This window comes from Genypterus blacodes, unplaced genomic scaffold (assembly GCF_046128005.1).
Source record: "Genypterus blacodes isolate CSIRO-AG114 ecotype Tasmania unplaced genomic scaffold, CSIRO-AGI_Gbla_v1 ptg000185l_1, whole genome shotgun sequence".
Lineage (NCBI taxonomy): Eukaryota > Metazoa > Chordata > Actinopteri > Ophidiiformes > Ophidiidae > Genypterus > Genypterus blacodes.
Window position 1 is genome coordinate 1969768 of NW_027466986.1, and position 21762 is coordinate 1991529.

The following is a 21762-nucleotide window of genomic DNA, read 5'->3' on the forward strand; positions in this document are numbered from 1 at the left end:
ACTTTCTGGATTTGGAGCATCATTTTATTTTGTTTGCGTTTTAATCTTAAATGCATATTTTGAATTTGTGTTAGCTTTTTTGCATTACACTTACGCTTTAAGAACTCTTTAATATACTGGCTAAGGACTCAACCAACATAAAAGAGACAAGTTGCAAGTTCACCATCGTATGCATTCTGTCCTCACAGGCCACTGGAACACATCACATCAAAATGCCTTGGTCCAAAAAGGATTCTAGAGAAGCTTTGGTTTATTACTCTGGCCAAACTGCACCATAAGACACGTCAATGAACCTGTAAATTGCATTATATCAAGATCAAGATACCTTGTGGTAACATCAAAGTGGGTGAAGTAGGTTTGAGTCTCTATACACAGCAGAGATTAGACAGACAACACCACGTCTGGTCAAATGTTAGAAGAACAATTTAATTATACATAGTCACAATTCTGCTTCCAAAAATGAGTTTGTTTTCTTCATCTAACATCTGGAAATGTACATAAGGCCACCTGAAAATGTACATGACTTTGACAGTGTGACAAAACTCATATGTTCATATTTATATAATTGACAATATCTTACATTGCTTTTGCTTACAAGGTAGTAGCTGTTCCAAAATACAGCACTCTTCTGTACAAAAATAATTCTTGTCATATCATGTGAAGTTTCCATGGTAGCAGAGGACTAAATGCAGCCTCGGTTTGAGTACAGAGCGTAATCAGGATTTTCTCTTTTTAAAATGTCACACATCAGACTATCAACAGTGGATGTTACAACTCCAGTACAAATAGAGGCTGGCCTTTCCCGTTACAGATTCAAAATAAAAACCATGCCAAATTGCGAAGCAATAAAGATTTTTTTCTTTAAAATAACATGATGAAATAAAACTGTATACATTATATTCAAGGGGAAAGGAGTGATGAATATACACACGCACACATCAAAAATGCACATTTTTGCCTTTTGCTCCCCAAAAGTGTAAAAGACATCCCATTTACAGCATCAACGTTTACAAATGTACATCTGTACAGACGAAATAAAAGCATCACTACAAATTTAGCAAGGCCCGTCAAACACCACAACTAGACAATTTCAACTAATAAACTTACACTTAATAACTGCACATATACTACATGTATTCTACAATTATTCATATATGAAGCAAAGAAGCCATCACTAGGATCATTACAGATGAATTGTATAGCTTTTGATGGCCTCCACCAATGCACTTGCATACCCAACCAAATGAAAAAATATTAAAAAAAAAAAACGGAACGAAAACAGGTTCTTGCAACATCCTTCTTCTACTTATCCCACAAGCACCCCACCCCTCCCCCACACCCCCTCCACTACTCTACCCTGCAGGTGTTGGGGGTTCCATCATTGCCGCAAGCCCCCGAGCCAAAAGCAACAATTAACTTGCACAAAAAGATGCTATACATTGCTAAACTACTTCTACACATCATGTTCAGTACATAAAGATACTATTTCAAGGGCAGGATCATCTCAAACTACAAGACAGTTAGGCAAAACATGATTAAGAAAAGAATCGTTCCAAGTATTAAAACCTGTCAGAGCATGCTAATGGATACCCCACTCCCACCCGTTATCCCACATAAGCCCCCACTATAAGATTGCACCTCTACTGTACAACCAAACCTCAATGCTCTGCCTCCATACGTTCTGTTGACTGTGGTCTTAATCTTGCCGTACCCCAAGAAAACAGCTGAGTGAGGGAAGTAGACAGTTCAATTGGGACTCGTGGATGCAGCAGCTTGTCAATCTGCAATGCTTTGTACCGAAAAAGTGTTCAGGCAGACTACTAGCTGCTAGGCAACAGGGTTAAGGACACGCTCCCAGTCAGCCAGGAAAAGAAGGAAGTGGAAGAGGCAAGAAAAAGCTATCACACTACCCTTGACTAAGCACGAATCCCCAAAGCCAAGCTGGCAAACGACGCTTAAAGACCCATGGGTGACTAACTTATTGGCACATATTGATCCACCAGTGGACAGGGAGGTCTTAATCCATCCAGACTATGTAGGGCTATGTCAAAACAAATCCATGATCTGGAATGGGAAACCTTCCTGTGCATGGGATAATATACAAATATAGTATTCAATTGCAATGATTTAATTAGAACAGCTGATTTGATTAGTCTGTTTTTTTTTTGGTTTTTTTTAAAAGGGTATTTTTTTCTAAAAAGAACTTGCCTTATAAAGTCACTTGCTGGTGTAATTCTAAGATCTGCAAATTTCAGCAAATGTGTGTCTAAATTTTTTTCTACAGAGAATTTACAAGGTAAAAAACTAAATGTACAAGATAATATGAAAATCAGTCAGATACATCAGTGACATAATGAACAACGGGCTTGTGCTTTACCCAGGAAACCAGCCTGCTGACTGTGCTGCCCCTGGTGGCCGCGCTTGGGACCTGCACTAGGGGTGGCAGAGTGGCAGGGGTCAAATGTCACAGCGTTCTTAGGTGAAGCTGACTTGTCTTTCATTTTTGGTAATTCTCCAAAATGGGAAAACGGAGGGTGTCAAAGGCCCTATGGCTAAGGAGCATCTCTCACAGAACAGGGGGGTTTGGGGCTCCAGGACATCAACAGGACTACATGAGGCCATTCGTGGGGCCGCCAATGGGACCAAGTTCAGATCCACTCTTCATGTAGTACTTTTCTAGCTTGGCCAGAATGTGCTTCCCATAGGTGTACTTGCGTAAAGTTGCAATGTGGGGCCGGATCTAAAAAGACAGAGGGGAAAGGGTCATTGAGTTCAAAGTCAATCTGCTATATAAAATGCAGAGATCAACCAATGAAACAGATAAAAGAAAAGCATCTCATTAAATAATGACATTTGCATAATATCAAGGTGACCCAGACAATTTAAAACACTTGTTCCTAAGTTGGTACTTCAGTCCAAAATTACTATTTAGTATTTTTGGAGTATTTATTTGGACAAAGAACTGCGAAATTTGTGGTTGATTAGACAACTTCTTATATTTTTTAATAATTTCTTTTAAACCAATTTTTTCCCCACAAATTTAAATGTCTTTAAATACACAACATGGATCCAACAAATTGAAGTGACCGGATAAATGGAGGCAGGAGATGTTATCTTTCAGTAAGCAATGCACACGTTCAGGACACACAGGAGCTCTCTCAGGCAGGTGTCACACAGACAAGTTTTTAAAACAAGTAGAGAAAGTCAAGTGCACTGCATCACAACTTTCATCCCTAGCAGTAATCTCTTTGGAGACAGAGAATCTTTGAAAACAAAAAGATAAAGAGGACTTTTACACCAAAGTCAGAGATTTTAGGCGAATGGACTGCATATACAGGTAAAGGTAAGACATACATTCATTCACTCCCTAGCCACGAACCTCACTGCACGTCACTGGCCGGAATAGCTTAGAATTGAATGCACAATAACAGGGTAGCTATGTTTATACATGGCACTAGGCCCAGTTTGATATAAAACACAATTTTATACAATATATATAGTAGGGGGTCCCTGCTCCATCAGTTTGAGGGTCCTGAAAAACGTTCAAGACCCCTGCTCTACGCATTTAAGTTAAGGTTCTTCAAAAGATTTGATATTCATACACCAATCAATAGACCGTCTCCTGACAAAGAACTTATCTGCAGGGTTCGAACTCCCAAGGACAGAAGCTTTATAAAATAAGATTCCTGCAACTGAAAACCTGCATCAACACCTGAAGAATATAGAGTTGAATAGCAAATTGTTGGCGGCACTCAAAGTTTAGCTGTGGACAAACATTTGCTGTCTACCAACCTTGTGCATGATGATCTTACGCTGAGCAGGCTCTGCCATGTCGATCATCCTTTGAACAACATAATTGGCATACTGGTCCTTCATCATAGTGTAGAGGGCGCTGTGGGGGCCATCTTTCTGACAGCACACTTCGTCTATCAGCAGAGCTCTCTCTGCACGCGAAGAGTGGATCACACATTTCTCAACCACATTACTGAGGAAAGGGAGACAGAGAGGAGCCTTTATGACACACACACACATTTTACAGGCATTGTGAAGTAACGCAGACCGCTTTCTGGTAAATGCTCAAGTCACAGATATTTTTATCCATCTTGACCAGATGATTTCAGCTGTTATGTTATTGTTGAGCTGGTGGCACTGATAGTCGAGTTTGTTTTAGTCAGTAAATTGTCTTGGTGTACGAGTCATGCACATATTAAATATTTCTGACACTGTCAGAATGGCACACTAAAACAAATAGGGCTTACCTTGCAAATTTGTGTTGGCTCAGGACCAGAACCTTTCCACGAACCTCTGCAACAATCTTGCTCTTGTCCTCTGGTCTGCCGTGTTCGAGAACATGCTGAATGACGTAGTTGCCATACTGATCCTACAGGAGGCAGTGGAGGGTGTGTTTAATGTAAACGCCAAGTCAACATTTAATTCATGTCAGTTTACTCTTGATTGAGCCTCATGCACTAAGGTTCACCAGTGGTTTTAATTGGTGTGAGACAATCATGCATCTCGACGATGACAGGTAGACGATGAGTGACAGCCCCATGAGTTGTCTTACAAATACCCTCATGTCATCACTGTGGAAGGTCAGACAAACCAGATGCTGATAGGAGTCTTGTTGGCCAGACAACACAACCAGCAGCATCTTTGCCCCTTCAGAAATGGGTGATGGACAGTTATGGGTGTGATTTTAGTGCGGCAAGTTGATACATAAACTCACCTGCCCATGACAGAAATTAAAACTAGTTTTGCCTTCAACAGCTGTGAACTAATGTGAATAACATTCAAATTGGAATACTTTATATAAAAGCAACCTGCACAATTTAGCTCTGGTACTTGACTTAAAGTAATACTCTGGTAATTCTTCAATATCATTTTCATGGTTTGTGTCCAACTTCATGAAGAGAAGGTTTTAGAGGCCTGATGTGGACAGGGTTCCATCAGTTTCAATTCATAAGCCTACAGCCGGGCAAGGGAATGCCAAACATCTACAGATTGCTCCAATTCACAGAAAATACCAAAAGAAAACAAAAGGTCAGTGATGGAGTTCACACTTAAATTACCCCGAATTATTCGTTTTGGAAAATCACCAGAGTATCACTCTAAACTCTTGGAGTACTAAATTTTCAAATTACAGGTATATTTTGAAAACTTAAACTGAGTTTAAAAGTGCTCTTGGGAATATTCTACCAAGCTGTTGTAGTGAAATCAATAATAAGAACAGAAAATATTGATTAGGAGATGCTGCAGAAACAAGTATATCAGACAAGATAATGTGTGCCCTGTGCATCCTCTGTGGCATTATAGTCTCATTAAGGCAAAGAAAGAGGGAGGAAAAAAGGCAGGAAAAGGAGGCGGCTCAGGTTAGGAGATGGTCTGCAAAAGTTTGGAGAATCAGTCAGAATCGTCTAGATGTTAAATCAGATTCAGACCAAAAGAAAAAAGGTAAAGGGAAGGAGAAAGGGAGTACAGGGACATCCGTGAGAGAGGCAAATTGCTCTGACCTTGAACAGTGCATCGCGGGACACTGTAAAATATGTTTTGGGGGTCATCTCCAATGACACGCCTTGATATTTCTAGATGGAATAAGTGAGGGGGGGGCAGGGTGGATGTTTAAATAATCACATCATACTCCAACGACACAGCAACAAATACAAATATTCTTTGACGGACGTGCAGATAGTCAACCACACAACAAATCAATGATCACTCACATCTAGCAAACAAAGGCTCAATGTGGGCCTTCAAAAGATGCTCACCTGGCCAAGTTGTTCAGAATGCTGATGCAGCTCCTCCAGGATGGGCAGAGTCTGCTCCTGGGTGCAGTGCTCCAAAATCCTTTGAATTACTCTGCAGCCATACGGGTGGGTAGAAAGTACGAACACCTGCAAAAATACGAATAAACACAACAGCAGGTTAATGTACAGGTAGTTGAATAAGGTTTTCTTCAAATCTCACATTTACCTACAGTGTGTACATGAAATTGAGCTCAAGCTGGAGCATTTTTGGGGGTGATTCTTTTCCATTGAGAACAATTACAAAAAGAGTGAGCAGCACACATTTAATGACTTACTCTAGAATGACACAATATTATTTTCAGTGGGTTGTGAATTGTAGACAAATAGCCGTCTTGAACCAATCACAAGACTTAGCTGATGACGTATTGAACCGGAGACGGGTCTCTTCGCTTAGGCGGTTGATTTATGGAGTTCTATGAGATCAATCTTGCATTTAATGAAGTGGCGATCACAACATTAACATTAACTTTGAGACTAGAAAAGTGAGGCTGGTCCCTAGTATAGGCACAATGGCAGATGAGCTATTTATAATAAAAACCTACCTGGCCCTGGAAGGCATCAATAATGAACTGTAGGGCTTGAGGTTGGACACACTCAATGCACTTCTGCACCACATGGTTGCCATTCTGGTCCTTAACACACTTCAAGACGTGGCCATCCAGCTCACGGACAATGTCGCTCTGAAATAAAGATAGCAGGAAATGGGGTTAACATCGTGGCATAAGAAATACTGATATGTTTGTAGTATTCAAAATTCGTATAGGTTTAATTGATAAGGACAAAGAGATACATCAAGGTTAGAAAGTGTTGTTAAAGAAGGGATATCGCACTTACAATTACCTGCTGGTCAGAGGAAATAGACTCTAGAGCTTTCTGGATGACTCTGCAGCCATACATCTGCAAAGCCAGGGGCAGGACATGCCCACGGATACGTGTTGCCAAAGCCAGCTTCTGATCTGCACTTCCAAACTGCAGGAGAGAAGACAGACACTATAACATGACACCTTCTAATGACCTTTGGAAACTACAGAATGGAATCGATGTTTTACTAAATCTCATGTTGAAGAAAAGAAAGAATGTTAATCGTCCCAACCTCAAAGAACTTTTGGATGACATAATTTCCAAAAACATCAGTCATCAGCTGGTATGCAGCTTGCAGAATCTCTCCAAACACCATCTGCCTCTCAGCAGGAGTAGCCCTCTCGAGCTTCTGCTGAATAAATCTAGCAGGATAAGATTAGAGCAAAGAGGTAAGTTGACGAATAAAGAAAATGGTCACTTTCAGTTTACAGTATGACATTTTAACATATTTTTAAGGTTAATCATCAAGCTATGTTAAGGCAAGAAAGTATATCCCAGTCACCTGGATCCATGCTGGTCCTGAGAGAACTCCACCATGTGCCCTGGCAGGTCACGGAGTTGGAGGTTGGGGAAACGGTTGTTCCTGAAGTCTTCTAGAAGACGGCTGCGCCCAGATGGCATGACATCAGAGCGGCTGTAGCGTGGCCGAGATGGTGGGAAGAGCTGGCTGCTGGAGTTGAAGAGACTGGATGTTCCACCAGCGCTCCGGTACTTGGCCTCAGCTCCAGGTGCTGCAGAGATGTAGCGCCCGCTGCCATTTGTTAGGCCACCTTGGATTAAACGATGGAAAATTCATGAGTGGACATCGTCAAGATCAGTGATCGATCAACTTTAGTTTGGATTTGATATCATTAAGCCGTTTTAGCTAGAGTTGTAGTCTGATTTGGTTGAGGTGTAGCATTAGCTTCGCCGTTTCGTACATGTGTGGTAGAGCAGTTTCGTCATTTGCAGGCTGTTCAGTTGTGCCTTGGTTTGTCTCTATCACTTCTTCTCATTCTTGCTCCTCTATTCAGTTTAACAAGACGTAATAAATGCTTTTCATGGAGGACCTGCTGGTTTGGGTTGCCATTCAGCGTGATGACATCACTGGAACTTTATACCATTGTTTCATTCTTACATACAGTATGTTAGGCGGTGAATAATGTAGAGTAGCCAACCTTCACATAACGTTCTACTCAAACACTGTAAATTAAAACCACGCACATTGTGCACTAATAAACACAATTTGTAACACACTCACTCACTGAATGATCATTAGGCTTACCTAGGTGAAGACTAGAGGAGGATCCATGAGAAGACGGCAGAGAAGGTGGGGGCGTGAGCGGGGAATGACCAGGCGTGAGGCCAATGGGGCTGGGTGAGGAGGAATAACCCAAGCTGTTGTAGAAAGGCTGGCCAATAGGAGTTAAACTGCTGCCTCCACGTTTGTATAGGTCTGAACTTGCCAACAGAGAGTCTCTACGGGACACACTGTTACTGGTCGAGCTCGATACTGCAGAGAAAGTGATGGAGAAACAAAAGTCAGAAAAGACTTCCAGTAAATGAAGAAAGTAAACACCAGAACTGCACAGAACCAATTCCGGAAGTATTCCTAAAAAATCCTCCTAAATCTAACAATTTCAATTTAGAAAGTAACTGAAGGATACCAACTAGATGCTCTTTGGGTAAAGTGGTAACATAGTAAAGTTTTTTTCTTAACCACTGACCAGAAGAGCCAAAGCCTCCCAGGGCAGAGCCCAGGCCTACACCAAGGGAGCCACCGGTGCTGCTGAAGCCCAGGGAGGAGCTAGGTGGTGGCTGTGCAGCAGAGGTGTGGGAGAAAAGGGAGCTGCTCTGGGAGGTGGCCGGGACTGATCCAGAGCCGTAGAAGGAGCTGGAGGGCAGGCCGCTGCTGGGCGGAGGAGCCTGCTGCTGCTGTTGCTGGGGTTGAGGTTGAGGCATTGAGCGGTACAACCCATTGGCTGGTGGACCAGACATATTATTACCAGAGCCTGATGCTGACACTGCAGCTAACGGTGGAGAGAAAAAGGAGAGCCAATGTCAACTTACAGATAAGGAATGGCTGTTGAGGAGTCAGGTCAACATGGCCTACAGTTGTACAGATCAAATCATTTTCACTGGTTTTACAAAGTCAGGGCAGCTACAGCAAGTAAGCAAGTATTTCTAAGTAGTGTACTTATAAAGTATATAAATAAGTAAAAATTTTCTACGTAAAAATGTTAAAACAGTCCTCACCAGCCTGTGCCGCTGCAGGGTTGATGAGGAGAGGTGTCTGGACCAAACGAACAGGCCCACCTAGACCAGTTCGGGTGCCAGGGCCCATCACCAAGGCCCCAGTTTGGTCATAGTAAGCTGCAGGTGCCAATACCTGATAACCTAAGGAGATGCAGAGGCAGATAACAACTACAGGTTATTCAACTATTCAGTTTAACTTTATTTATATAGGTCCACATCACAACAAAACAAGGCACTCCAGCATTTAAAGACACTATTTATATACAAACCAGGCATTCCGGCGTAGGCCAACGTCGGGTTTGCAGCAGCAGCAGCAGCAGCTGCTGCTAGAGACTCCTGCTGGCTCTGTTGGCCCTGCCCAGGTGTAAGTGGACGCTGGTTGGTTCCTGTGCGCATCACCTGGAAGGAAATAGCAAGGATATAAAGACACTCACAGCGTCCTGCGGAGATTCATCTAAAAGCTGCATATGTATCATGCTTTTAAAAAGGTGCAAAACCAATATTATGCATCTTGGTTAACGTAAGAAAACAACCGAAAATCCTTTCGATGAGCCAAATCAAAATGGCTGTTGGAATTGCACTCTGGGGTAGACCTGCACCGTCTGCAAATCACATTCCACTATTTATAACATTTTGCGTTTGCATATGAACATTTGGAGGAATCTGTTGGCATGAATATGGAAACCTGATTATCAAGCACAACGTCCTTCAACCTAGCAGCTACAGAGGCTGGTTTAATGGCCGTTTCGTCTGGTATGCCCACAATTCTTACAGTACGCTTTGGCTTCTAGAACTTTGCAATTTGAGCTGAGCGAGCTCGTCTGCGAGGGCAGAGGGCCAGTCCTCCACTTCCCACATGGCTGCTTTGGCTATAGTGAAACCAACTTCATTAGCAGCTTTATCGCAACTTGTAGGTCAGGCTGGATCGAGGCCAAAACATCCTGTACAGCCGCAAGAACGATTACCGGCAGCATCGACTCGAGATTCAACATTAAGGGGGACTGGCAGCTCACCTAGAGGGCCTGAAATTTCTCCTCTAAAATAATCCTATCAATAAATTGCGGGTCTGCTCTGGCAAGGCTGGACCTTGAAGTGGGGGTGACAGTGTAGGCGCCAACGCCACAGAGGTAGGGCTCAAGTGAATTGTAGGACAGTTCTGGGCCTTTATGCCAGGCATACTGATTCACTACTAAAACCCAAAAGTGAGAATAGAAGTCGTTGGGTATCTTTAATCAAAAAAGGTGTCAAAAACGCAGATTTACACTTGATGAGATTCTGCAGATGATTCAAACACACATCCTACTCCATATGTAGCTCAATAGTGCCCCCAAGCATAACAACTCCTACCTGTTGACCTGGCCCTGGGCCCTGATTGGAGGCTTGCTGATTGGCAGAGTGATTGGCATTTGCTGCGGCTTGTTGCTGGAAGAGATTGGCTGGGTACACACCCCAAGGAACACCATAGTACTGTGGTGGAACCACTGTAGGGCCTAAAGGGAAAATTATTATTTAGTGTATTTTGTATAATCCGATGCAAGCCTTGTGTATTGAAAACACTGCTGCATCGAAATTTTGGCTTTACCTGGTCTAAACACAAGGCGTGAAAAGTAGGGTAACCAACCTGCAAGTGTGGCTGCCGCTGCCAGTCCAGCAGCAGTATAGGGATCAGCTCCATGATGGCCAGCATTAATGATGTATGGGTTTGGCACAAATGCAGGAGCAAGTCCAGCTGAGTAATATGAGAAAAGAGAAAAAAAGCAATTAATGTTTCCTTATTATAGCTCATCATTCAGATTAACCAACAGCAAAATGAGATAGCTATTCTGCTTTAGACAGACAAAGTTTAACAAGAAAGCTACACACCTAGTTAACACACCTAGTAAACAGACAAACAGTCCGACTTACCAAGATGCTGCTGCTGAGCTGCAGCCAGAGCATATTGTTGTTGTTGAGCTGCAGTGAGTTGTTGAACAGTCAGGGGATTAGATCTCTGGAACAGCTGGAGGAGAGAAGAAAGATGAAAAACTAGAAGGACAAATTCATTGTTAAATGTTATTATCAATATTATTTGTAGTTTAACTGACCTGCTGCTGAGAGTTGTAGTCAAACAATCCCACTGGAGTCCCTGAGGAGTCGACCTGAATTTGGGTCCCAGCATAGTCAAACTGGAGGGACTCCACTCCGGCTGTTTGCTCCATACCTCCCATGTTCTGGGCTTCTTGGTTTTGGAAGTCCTCAGCTGGCGCCTTGTTCTGGTTGGGGTTATGTTGCTGGAGGACATGAGGGTGGTGCTGTCCAATCATCTCCAAACTTGACTGATTGACATGACTGGGACCCATCCGCTCCACAGCCTCAGTTGGGGAAGCTTGTCGGCTTCCAGGGGTTGGACTTGGTAATTTAACATACAGGTTCTCTTTAGTCAGTGTTGGTTACATGTTGGTTAGAGTTACACTTAATGCTTTGAATTGATATTACATAAAATGCAATGTGAAGGATTCTGCAGTTGCTGTGGTGCCGTAATGTATGCCCTCTGCTGTAGCTATGTCCCTGAAGTATAATCTAATACATTCAGCGCAGTGCTCTATTACACATTTTCCTCATAGTGAAGGGAACACCTACTTGAAGTCTTTGCAGTCTCTGTCCATGCCATTGAGTAAGCCTCTTCCATTGGATTTGGAGAGATCGCTCTCCTCTCCAACTTTCATCTCTGTGCTCTTGTCCTCTTCAAAGGGGGAAACTTTCTCTTGGGCATCATTCTTCTCTCTTCCATCTTGGTCAGCATCTCCTCCACCCTGTGTTTATTCAAATATAAAGTAGTAATTGAAGGCGGGCATTTAATTTTTCCGATTACCATTGCAAGAGTGGCCAGTCTGTGCAATTGCATAGGAGAAAATCTTAACTCACATAACCACCATTCCTATAGCGACCATCCATCTTGTCCCCGGGGGACGAGCTGAGGACATACTCCACCATGCTCACCCCCAGGCCGCCGCCTTCGGAGCGAGGTGAAAGCACAGAGCCGGCATCCCCGTTCCCATGGAAACTCTGGCCAGGTCTTCGCTGCACCATGATTGGCTGAGACACTGAATGGTCTGAAAGTCAGACAATACAATCAAAAGTCTAGATGAAAGCCAGTAACGCAAAACATCAAGTCCATGCTTAATAGGAATAATGCTAAGCCACCCATTTACTTGTGCTCAATTGGTGACAGCTTTTTGCTTAATTATGTACAATGACATCCAATGTTGAATTTAACAGCTTTAATCAAATAAATGCTGAATGATATTACAATAAGTATATTATTCGTAAAGGTCTTTAGGATGAGCATGAGGAGCCACTCACGAGATGATCCCCAGGCAGTGTCCCTCCACTCTTCTCCAAGAATCATGCCTTTTCTTCCTTCCTTGGTCAACTCATCATCCCAGAGTTTTTTGGGTGGCAGAAGCTATAAGGACATTTTTTTTTATTTTAAATATTACATCAACTTCATGTATGATGACTGGACACTGAACCAGACCTTAACTCTGAAACAAAGACATGTGGCGCAATCTGCTGCCTATCCACAGACTATAGCAAATGTTTGTCTGCTGTATAATGGTTTGTGTACAAGCACGAGGACTGATCATTAGCTTCTACTGTGGCTTAGTCTGAGCCTAAATTTCTCATCACGTGTCTTGTGATGTATCAAGTTAGAAATAATGACAGATGTTGGGACAAAACTACTTTACCTCTCCCATGCCTCTGGACTCTAGAGCAAGAGCTTGAAAGTCATAGTTCATTTCATCAACAGGACGGACCTGAGAAAGAGAGGAGAACAGGGTCTGAGCTACAAGTTTGATGTGCCAATGTCAATAAATAGGTAAAATTATAAGACAAGCGCAGTATAACGGTGATTCTGCTCATTGCGGAGTAAGACAATCTATAAGATAAGATAGTTTATTTGTCATGTCGCATGCAATTCACGTGCAAATGAAATTTTTCTTGCATTCTTGATCTATGTGATCATTGGTTATTTTTCAGGGTTTTACAGAAACAAAGGCATTTATCAAGTAGCACCCAAATATTTCATACAATATAGCCAGTTTATACGAAAACACTTTATCCCCAAAAATATCTTGTATTTAGGTTAACAATTTTACAATAAAGTCACGACTGATTATATTAGAAAATCCAAAGCATTCCTTACTTGGTCCTTAGGTTTAAGGGCATTCTGAGTTTTATTCCACATACTTGGATGTGTTTCACAAAATCAGATGGAAAGATTAACCAATGTCTTCAGAAATGGACATGGTGTACTCTACACATTAAGCATGCATTTGTTCTACACGCCATTCCATTAGACATGCATGTGTATGGATCGATGTTCAGGGGCTGGTCCATTAATTTCCAAACAAAATATTATCTTCATGAGATGTCTCACAAACTTTGTTCCTCAAATAAAAGAGGTTATAAATATATGTCAATACAGGTTCGCTGTGCAATCTTACATTGTGATTAAAAGTTGAGTTTGATGAAGCATGAGAAGTGAGAAGAAGACGTAAGAGTCTTCACAGGGCCGTCAACACACTTCCCAAGCTATCTTTCTTTTCACCGGGCTAATTGATAACACCATGTATAATTCACCATATACACTGATGTCTGGTTGAACAAAGGTCTCAGGGGCATGGATAGGTAAGGGGGACCCAACAAAGAAACTTGAGGAAGGACCTTTGAGCAATCAATGGATTGAGATAATTACAATAGTGCCATGTGTCTCTTCTGTTCACGAGCAGGTAAACATCCGACTGTTAATTCTGGGGTTATCCATTCAGCTACGACCACGTTCACATGGAGTTCACATATGTAAGCCAATCACATGCAGACATCAAGAACAGTCCGACATCTCTTGAGAAGGAAAGTATTTCGATCATATTTACAGTCAACTGGCTTATTGCAGGTTAGTTTGTCCGCAATGGCAATGCTACATTTCTTTTCTTTTTCTTTTAATACATTTATTATACAAAATGTTGCATCTCTGAGGTCATTTCGGCCATAAAATCAGCTAAAACCCCCCCTCACTATCAGATCTACCAATAAGCAAATGTATCATGTTAACCGATAATTAGTGGCTTAGTCTTGGTTCTGATATTGAAATGCCTTACTTCCTTTACTTCCAGTCAGATGACTATGATGATATTTAAATAAACTGTTTATGTATATATATGTATACACACACACACACACACACACACATATATATTTTGTCAATGAACTCAACAAGAGCCCATTACATTTGAGTCATATTTTTGATGGATATTTTCATCCTTCTTCCACAAACTGCCTCCAAGTGACTTGAAAACCAAATTAGTACAAAGAGTACTAAAATCTCATTGGACCCTTGCTTGCATGAACATATTCTTAGTTACCCAAGACAAGACTGACGTGATTTGTCCACAGTCCATGTCGTGGATTGAGGTACTAGTACATCAGGACACCTTCAATTTTGTCAATATGAGATGCACAGCATGTCTTATGTCTAATCTAACATATATAAGTGTTATCCTGTTGTCACATCAGTAAAAATGAATACATGATGCTCTCCATTAAGCACAATGTGACAGACAATTTACAAAGTGAAAATAGTGTCCGTTACCAACAGAGGTGTAACGAAAACAAGACTGATCAAGAATTTATGTTGGACCAATTGAAAATGTATATTTACCCATTACCTTTGTTATATGGAAACGGTGGTTTTGGTGTTTTTCATCCTTTTAACTTCAAGTCGGGGATTAAATAGAGCTAAGCTGATAGAGAAACTTTAACAACACAATTTTAAGAAACTCTTGCAAAAACCCATTGGGTCAAATGCTGAATGAACTTGACAACAAAAAATTCTTATTTCAGAAATGTTAATATTTTGGGATAGTAAGTATTCTATTGTAGTAAGGTTAATAACGTGCAATCAGTGTTTTGTAATTCATAGAACTTAAGCACGTAGCCTCAGAAGATCAAAGCCTTGCTAAGTGCTACCAATGCCTATTCAACCTGTACAAAAATCAAGAACCTTTGCAATGACAGGTACTCATGTAGCGGCCATTACCTGGTCAACATGACTGCCATCTCCAGTTGGCCAGCGATGTTTACTGGGGTTACACCCTCCAAGCTGCTCCCCAGGCTGCCTCTGAAAGAAGTACCCGACTGTTGCGTCATCCTGAGACCGTCCACTCACCGGAGGTTGCGGGGTACCTGGAGCGGGGTTAGCACCCCTGTCCAAGATTTGTAGATGTGGCCCACCAGGATTCTGAACTCCTACTCCCCCTCCAACTGAGGTTAAAGGCCCCCCACTGTGAACACTAACAACTCCAGACTCTGGAGCACCATTTGCATGCAGCATCCCACCTCTTGTCTCCTGCCAGGCCACGTCATTCATACCTAGGATGCTGCATGGAACGCTCATTCCACGGGAAAGCCTAGATGTGAAAATCAAAACTTTTGTTAATTCAGGATTGAACAGATAAAAACTGCACATCGAGAGTTTTGATGACATTATATGGTAACAATAAAAACAACTACAACTTATATAATATACAACTGATTGCTAACTAGTTTAAGCTGCTGTTTGACTGTTTTTATTGATAAAAAAAAATATCGAAAGCAGCCACTGGTGTATCAAACCATATTTTTTTGATGTATAGGTATAGAGATGGGCTTAAAAAAAACAAAACCCGTAAACCACACCGATAGGGCAGTGAGCCTGATAGACGTTAGTAGGTATCAGGCTGCACCCAGGTGAACAGTGAAGGGGTCACTGACACAATGTGTATCTGTTTTCGAGATGGGATGCGTCTAATCCCCGAGAAGCTCATTCCACTCCATGACATAGCTAGCTTCTTTATGGTTTTAAGATTGTCGATTATGTTTACCTTCGAGTATCATTGTTAAGTTACCATGGACTCACAAATTTAACACGAATGATTTAATCATTTAACTAAGCGAAGCAAAAAGCCCAAAACAGATGGTAGACAGGGTTGTTGATGGGTCGTAACACAAGAATGCTAACTGATGTTTCCGTTAGCACAGTGCTAGCTCGTTCCACCATTAAGTTAGCCCTCGTGCAAGGTTGCAGCATAAGAAATGACAACACCCAATTTTTTTTATTATTGTAATTATAACGGCCGAACAATATCAAAGTGATGTTAGTGTCTGTAACACGCCGTGCCAGCCATTCCGGTAACGCTATGTGCAAGCTTTTAGCGAGCTGGCTGGCACACATTAGCCAACACTAGCCTGCAATTCCGCATTCTGCAAGTGTGGAGGCTAACTAAACCAGGTGATTCGAATTAATTCGTTAGCGTATTGTGAATTATCGGTTCCCCTTATGATCCGAACACCGCTTTCTTTTAAAAATCAGCCCAAGGTTCCATGACTGGGCTGACTTAGGACATTACTGATATTAGCTAGTTGATTAGCCTTAGCTTGCGAGCTAACAGAGGTTAGCGAACAAGCTAACTGCAACAGGCCCGTTCTATTTATCAAGAGGCTACACATCAATGTTAAAAAGCTGTGCTGGCCGTGGGATGGTGGAAACAAAAAAGGCTTCTGGAAAACATGGACGATTGTGGGATTCGACAAATCAACTACAATAGCTAACGTCAGATTTAGCACCACCATATTTGCTGGATTGCTGTTGTGTGAGACAGAACATGGGCCAAACACTCAGTGGCTTAACAACATGGCCCCCCTTCAAGTTCCAAACAGAGGGGCCTAAACCGCTAAACAAAAGGGGGAAATGCTCACACGCCGTCGCATTCACCTACAAAAACAGCAGCATCTATACCTTCTACCTTTAATGTGAGCAAACAATCAAGATGTACTCACGCGTGATCGTGTCGATAATGGCTCTATGCTCGTTGCACGCCGTCAGTCCAATTCTATATTGTTTTGTTTCCGCGGAGAGAGCGGCGATTTAGCAGAAGCAGCATAGGCAAAGCTAATAGTTAAGACTCCGCTAGTGCCCCCTCCCGGTAAATAGCGTGAACTACGTAGACATGCGTATAACAATGGCGATGTAAATGTAAGTGTCCCCTTTACATACAGCAAACACGCCTCCACTCATATTGAATATGCCGATTCAGCTTCCTGTAAATCACTAATGTGTCAAAATCAACATGCAGATTAATAAAATGACCTCATCTCGTTACATTTTCCCTGAATAATACAATTCCAAAGGCTCCTAAAACTGATTTTATTTTTATTTTTTATTATAAAGTGTTTAACGCGTGGATCGTATTATTGTGACACTGAATAAAATATTGGGAATTGCAAAATAGTTGTGAGCGCATTAGCACACACCCAGCCTGAGTCATTTGAGCTGCATCCAGACTCGGGTGGGCCCTCCTGGTCCATGACCCTCCTCTCCATAAGGGAACACCATGAGATCCAATCACCTCCTCCTCTACGAGCCGTGAGCTCACCTCCTTAGTTCCGATTGGGTTGCTATATTTAGGAAAACACCCTGCCCTTTATAAGGCGAACGCAGTTGTCATTGAAAAGGGTTCGTCTGCTTGGAAATCTGGATCGTTTAGGGTCGTGGCTAGTCAACCCGGTTTATATACGCTTTAAACAGAATAAAACAGCAGAAAAGGAGACTTACGGTCCACTTGTGTGTCGGCCATTTACATTTGAAAGCTGAGGAAGCCGCGACGAATGGCGGACATACGGAAGAAACTTGTCGTGGTGGGGGACGGCGCCTGTGGGAAAACATGTTTGCTAATTGTATTCAGCAAAGATGAGTTTCCTGAGGTGTATGTGCCCACTGTGTTCGAGACATATGTGGCGGACATAGAAGTGGACAACAAGCAAGTCCAACTCGCCCTGTGGGACACAGCGGGACAGGAAGACTACGACCGGCTGCGCCCCCTGTCATACCCAGACACCGACGTTATCCTGATGTGCTTCTCCGTGGACAGCCCGGACTCCCTGGAAAACATCCCCGAGAAGTGGGTCCCTGAAGTCAAACACTTTTGTCCTAACGTGCCAATTATATTAGTTGCCAATAAGAAAGACCTGCGCAACGACGAGAACGTAAGAAGTGAATTGTCCAGACTGAAGCTGGAGCCCGTGAGAGCGGAGGACGGCCGCGCCATGGCGACGCGCATTGGCGCATATGACTATTTGGAGTGTTCAGCAAAAACAAAGGAAGGGATTTGGGAAGTGTTCGAAACTGCTACACGAGCGGCCTTACAGAAACGAACGAGACCGCCGAGCAGCTGCTTGAAATGCTGCGTTCTGTCGTGAATGAAAACTGTAGAGACGTCTGAATTGTGGATATTGGACATATCGGTGTTGAGATTCTTCCGACAAGCCACTAGATCGTGACTGAACCAAAACCAATTTCCCTGCGAACATGATCGATATGTGATAATGGGGTGTGTGATGCAGTGTTTACAGCTTGGTTTCATTGTTCACATGATCCCAGTGGCTGCAGGGCTAAACAGGACAAACGGAGAGCCACCTCTTCACGTCAGTGGACACATTGTCCTGTAATGTGTCCCTGGTCTGAGCTGGACTGGTGCAGCACAGCACTGGTTTCTATTGCACATGTATGTTGTTTGTTTGTCTTTTGCTTTGAAATGTTTGCAGTGGCCACTTCCTCACACATTTCTGCCAGTATAATTTATACTTAATATACTTTGTATTCAGCTCGGCAGTAAAAGTTGCACTTGTAATATGTCCACATTGTATTGTAGAATGACTTAATTATTGTCGAGAAATTGCACAGAATCTGGGCACATTATCATCTAACGGAAAGTCTTACAAGAAAATTAGTTAAAGTGGTATTTTCTGCAGAGTTGCTTCTCATGTTTTGTGCCTTTTTAGAATAAAGATATAGCTCAATTGCAGGTACTGAAATCATTTGTCTGAAGTTTGTTTGTAATCATATCCAAATAGCCTGTGTTTTGAAAATATTTACTTATTTCCACGTTATTTAATAGCTACTTATAAACTGGTGATGTTATGCAATTGACAGAGGTCTTGCACATGAAATTATATTCTGACCATTCATGAATTCAGCCAACTGTAGTGGCCAATGTGTTTGTGATACATTGGCCAGATATACCAGATATACATATTTTATTTTGTTGGTTATGCAATTGTCATGATTGTTGATGACAACAATGGTAAAGTTTTAGTTTTTGGAAAAAAATGTGTCCAACTAAACACCTATCAATCAAATGAGAGGTTTTCAAACAAAGCTTATTGTAGCTAGGTTACATTAGATACAATGTACAGCACGTTTCCTTATTCCTTCATCTGAAATATTTCCAGACTATTGCGGAGGCAGAGTGTCTTAACTGTTTCATTGACATTCTATTTAGTTACACCTCTGATGCAGATGAGGCTGTGTTTCCAAGGCAACCTTCACCATGTCAGTATACGGCCTTGCAAAATTGCAAATGAAGTTATTGCAAATGAAGTAATTTTACATGTGAAAATGTCCTATTCATAGAGCTATCCAGTCATCCAAACGTAAAATGGAACCTCAATAAAACAACAGCTTTGTTACATGCTATATATTATTTTAAAGGAATGGCACACAACTTTACGAAGCTATTAAGTCGTGTTAAAAATATTTTCAAATGTATGAAATCTTTTACTAGAGTAAGTTCTGTACACTGAAAGTAAGAGAGAAATGTAATACCTGTTAATTTTTCATCTAGAAAAGCAGTAATGTGTCAAATTTATATACAAAATAAAATAAACATTATGTCAGATACTGTTGAATATATTCAGCTCATGTTTACCCTGTACCCATGCTGGGGTGTTGTGCAAAGTGTTTTCTTACACTATGGTGGGAATGGACCTTCAAATGAAAGAACATCAACTACAGAGACTGTTGCTACAATGCAGATCTTTTATTCAGGATATACTGTATTATACTCTGGATTTACCACTGGAAAGAGATATTTCACTACTGGAAATGTCCTACTTTTGACTGTGTATAACTGGTATGGTTGTATAAACCAACACGTCCCACAGAGTGGAGTTAAGAGTTATTATCTAATATACATCTAGCCAAAATTACAATGGTGTAAAAGTCACATTCTTGCTGCATTCTGTTGCTGGGCCCTTTGCTGACTTACAGGACTGGAATGCTCTGTACTGGAAAGACATTGGCCTTTTTCTTTTTTTTCTTTTGTAGTTGTATATTTCTATTGAAGACAGGATTTGACATGACGGTAGGCAAACAGTTATGGGACATTTGGGAGATTTGGAGAGTTTTTTGATACAGAAAGGGGGGGGGGGGGGGAAAGAAAAGAAAGATATGTTGATTGGGAACTATGGGATGTGATACAAACGTGGATAGGATGTATAAGGAGATGAGGGGACGGTGACCCTGGCCATTGGTACAGTCATTACCCTTTTTTAAACATTTAAGTTTAATAAGAGTCACTGTAAAATCAAATGCACAAAGATTTTTGATGCAGTAAAAACCATTTTTATTAAAGCCCTTGTTTTGTTTTTTTAAATAGTACAAGATGCATTGGGAACACAGTTTAGAACAAACAGTCTACTGTGAAATAATACACAAAATTAATCAATTGAATAACAATGTAGAGAGACAGGCATCCTGGGTACACACCATGTTTGTTGCTGGATGGCTTTGAATGATGAACAATAAAAATCATTTAGACTCAATATTGCCTTGTTGGTTACACAAACAGACATAAAAGAACAACCTGTCCAATCATGCTATTGGACAGTACATCCTGCTTAACCACAACCACTCAGTTCATTTTGGCAGTGAATGGAAAAGGAATGTCAACCTCCATCTGTCTGTCAGTGACTCTCACAAATGGCTCAACAAATTTGCTTTTCTCCTTCAGGAACTTAATGGCATTGTTTTGGAAAGCATTCAGACGTTTTACCAAGGTGTCGATCCAAGACTGGAAGTCAGCATTAAATTGTTCAATTGACATGCTAGCAAAAATATCCAAGAACTTAGCCTGCACAGCATATAGGTAATCCATGACAATGGTGATGGTCTTCTCAACCTGTTTGCTGATATCAACTAAGAAACTAGTGTTCATGGCATCAGTGTATACATCATTCAACCAGGAGGAGATCACATTCTGAGATTTAAGGGTTTGGAGAAGCTTCTGACTTTCGTCAATTGCAAACTTTATGAACTCATTAGACATTTTAATGATATCTTCCAGCTGGATAGCACCTAATTTCCTCACAATTGCAATCACGTGACCCTGCATTTTGTTCATTGCTACGAACAAGTCATCAAGAATTTCATTTCCACTGACAATGTGGTTAGACCCAGGAAGGGTGAATTCGATGGTTCTGATGTAATCAACAATTTCTGTAAACATGGAGGCAAAGTACTCTGGAATCTTTTGAAGAGCCTCCTCAGATACATCAGCTACAAAAGCACTACATTTCATATATACCTCCAGCCCGGACAACCTATTTTCATACCCAGGGATGTGGAACTTGGTCTCTTTCAGGAATGTAATAACAGCATCAAGCAAAATCTCAATTTTCTTCTGGTAGTGTTTGACAATTAGAATGGTGCTATCTGTAACTGCCATCAATTTAGAAAGATCTACTGATGCAAAGTTGTCTGCAGCTGTCTTGAGCATCACGGTACCGTGCGCTGTAGCCCGTTCAAAAGAACGCAAAAAGAATCTTCCGATGTGGGTGAGCTTACTGAGATTTTCCCTTATGGGTTCAGACAGAACTATTTCCTTCAGTTCCAGCATCATCTCATTGGGAATCTCCATATTCCAGGTGGTCTGAATGTTCAGCTTCTCCGAGTTCATTATGGCCATCTTCACAGCCAATATATCAATGTCTTTTGTGGGCTCAGACT

The 21762-nt window shown here is 41.6% G+C and overlaps 1 protein-coding gene across 1 annotated transcript in view; it reads right to left on the reverse strand.

The window, feature by feature from the left end:
* Nucleotides 1-400: 400 nt before the first annotated feature.
* LOC143014218 (apolipoprotein B-100-like) overlaps nt 401-21762 on the reverse strand; it is a 37088-nt gene continuing 15726 nt past the window's right edge. The window contains 27 exon segments of the mRNA XM_076168024.1: nt 401-2740; nt 3793-3985; nt 4260-4381; nt 5511-5582; nt 5766-5891; nt 6347-6484; nt 6639-6773; nt 6898-7027; nt 7168-7435; nt 7930-8157; nt 8372-8674; nt 8901-9041; nt 9170-9299; nt 10248-10390; nt 10522-10629; nt 10806-10899; nt 10985-11288; nt 11520-11692; nt 11805-11992; nt 12243-12345; nt 12629-12697; nt 14980-15349; nt 16758-16811; nt 16813-16917; nt 17354-17472; nt 17529-18053; nt 20675-21760. Coding sequence (XP_076024139.1) covers nt 2609-2740; nt 3793-3985; nt 4260-4381; nt 5511-5582; nt 5766-5891; nt 6347-6484; nt 6639-6773; nt 6898-7027; nt 7168-7435; nt 7930-8157; nt 8372-8674; nt 8901-9041; nt 9170-9299; nt 10248-10390; nt 10522-10629; nt 10806-10899; nt 10985-11288; nt 11520-11692; nt 11805-11992; nt 12243-12345; nt 12629-12697; nt 14980-15349; nt 16758-16811; nt 16813-16917; nt 17354-17472; nt 17529-18053; nt 20675-21760 — 5559 coding nt within the window. The 3' untranslated portion in view covers nt 401-2608.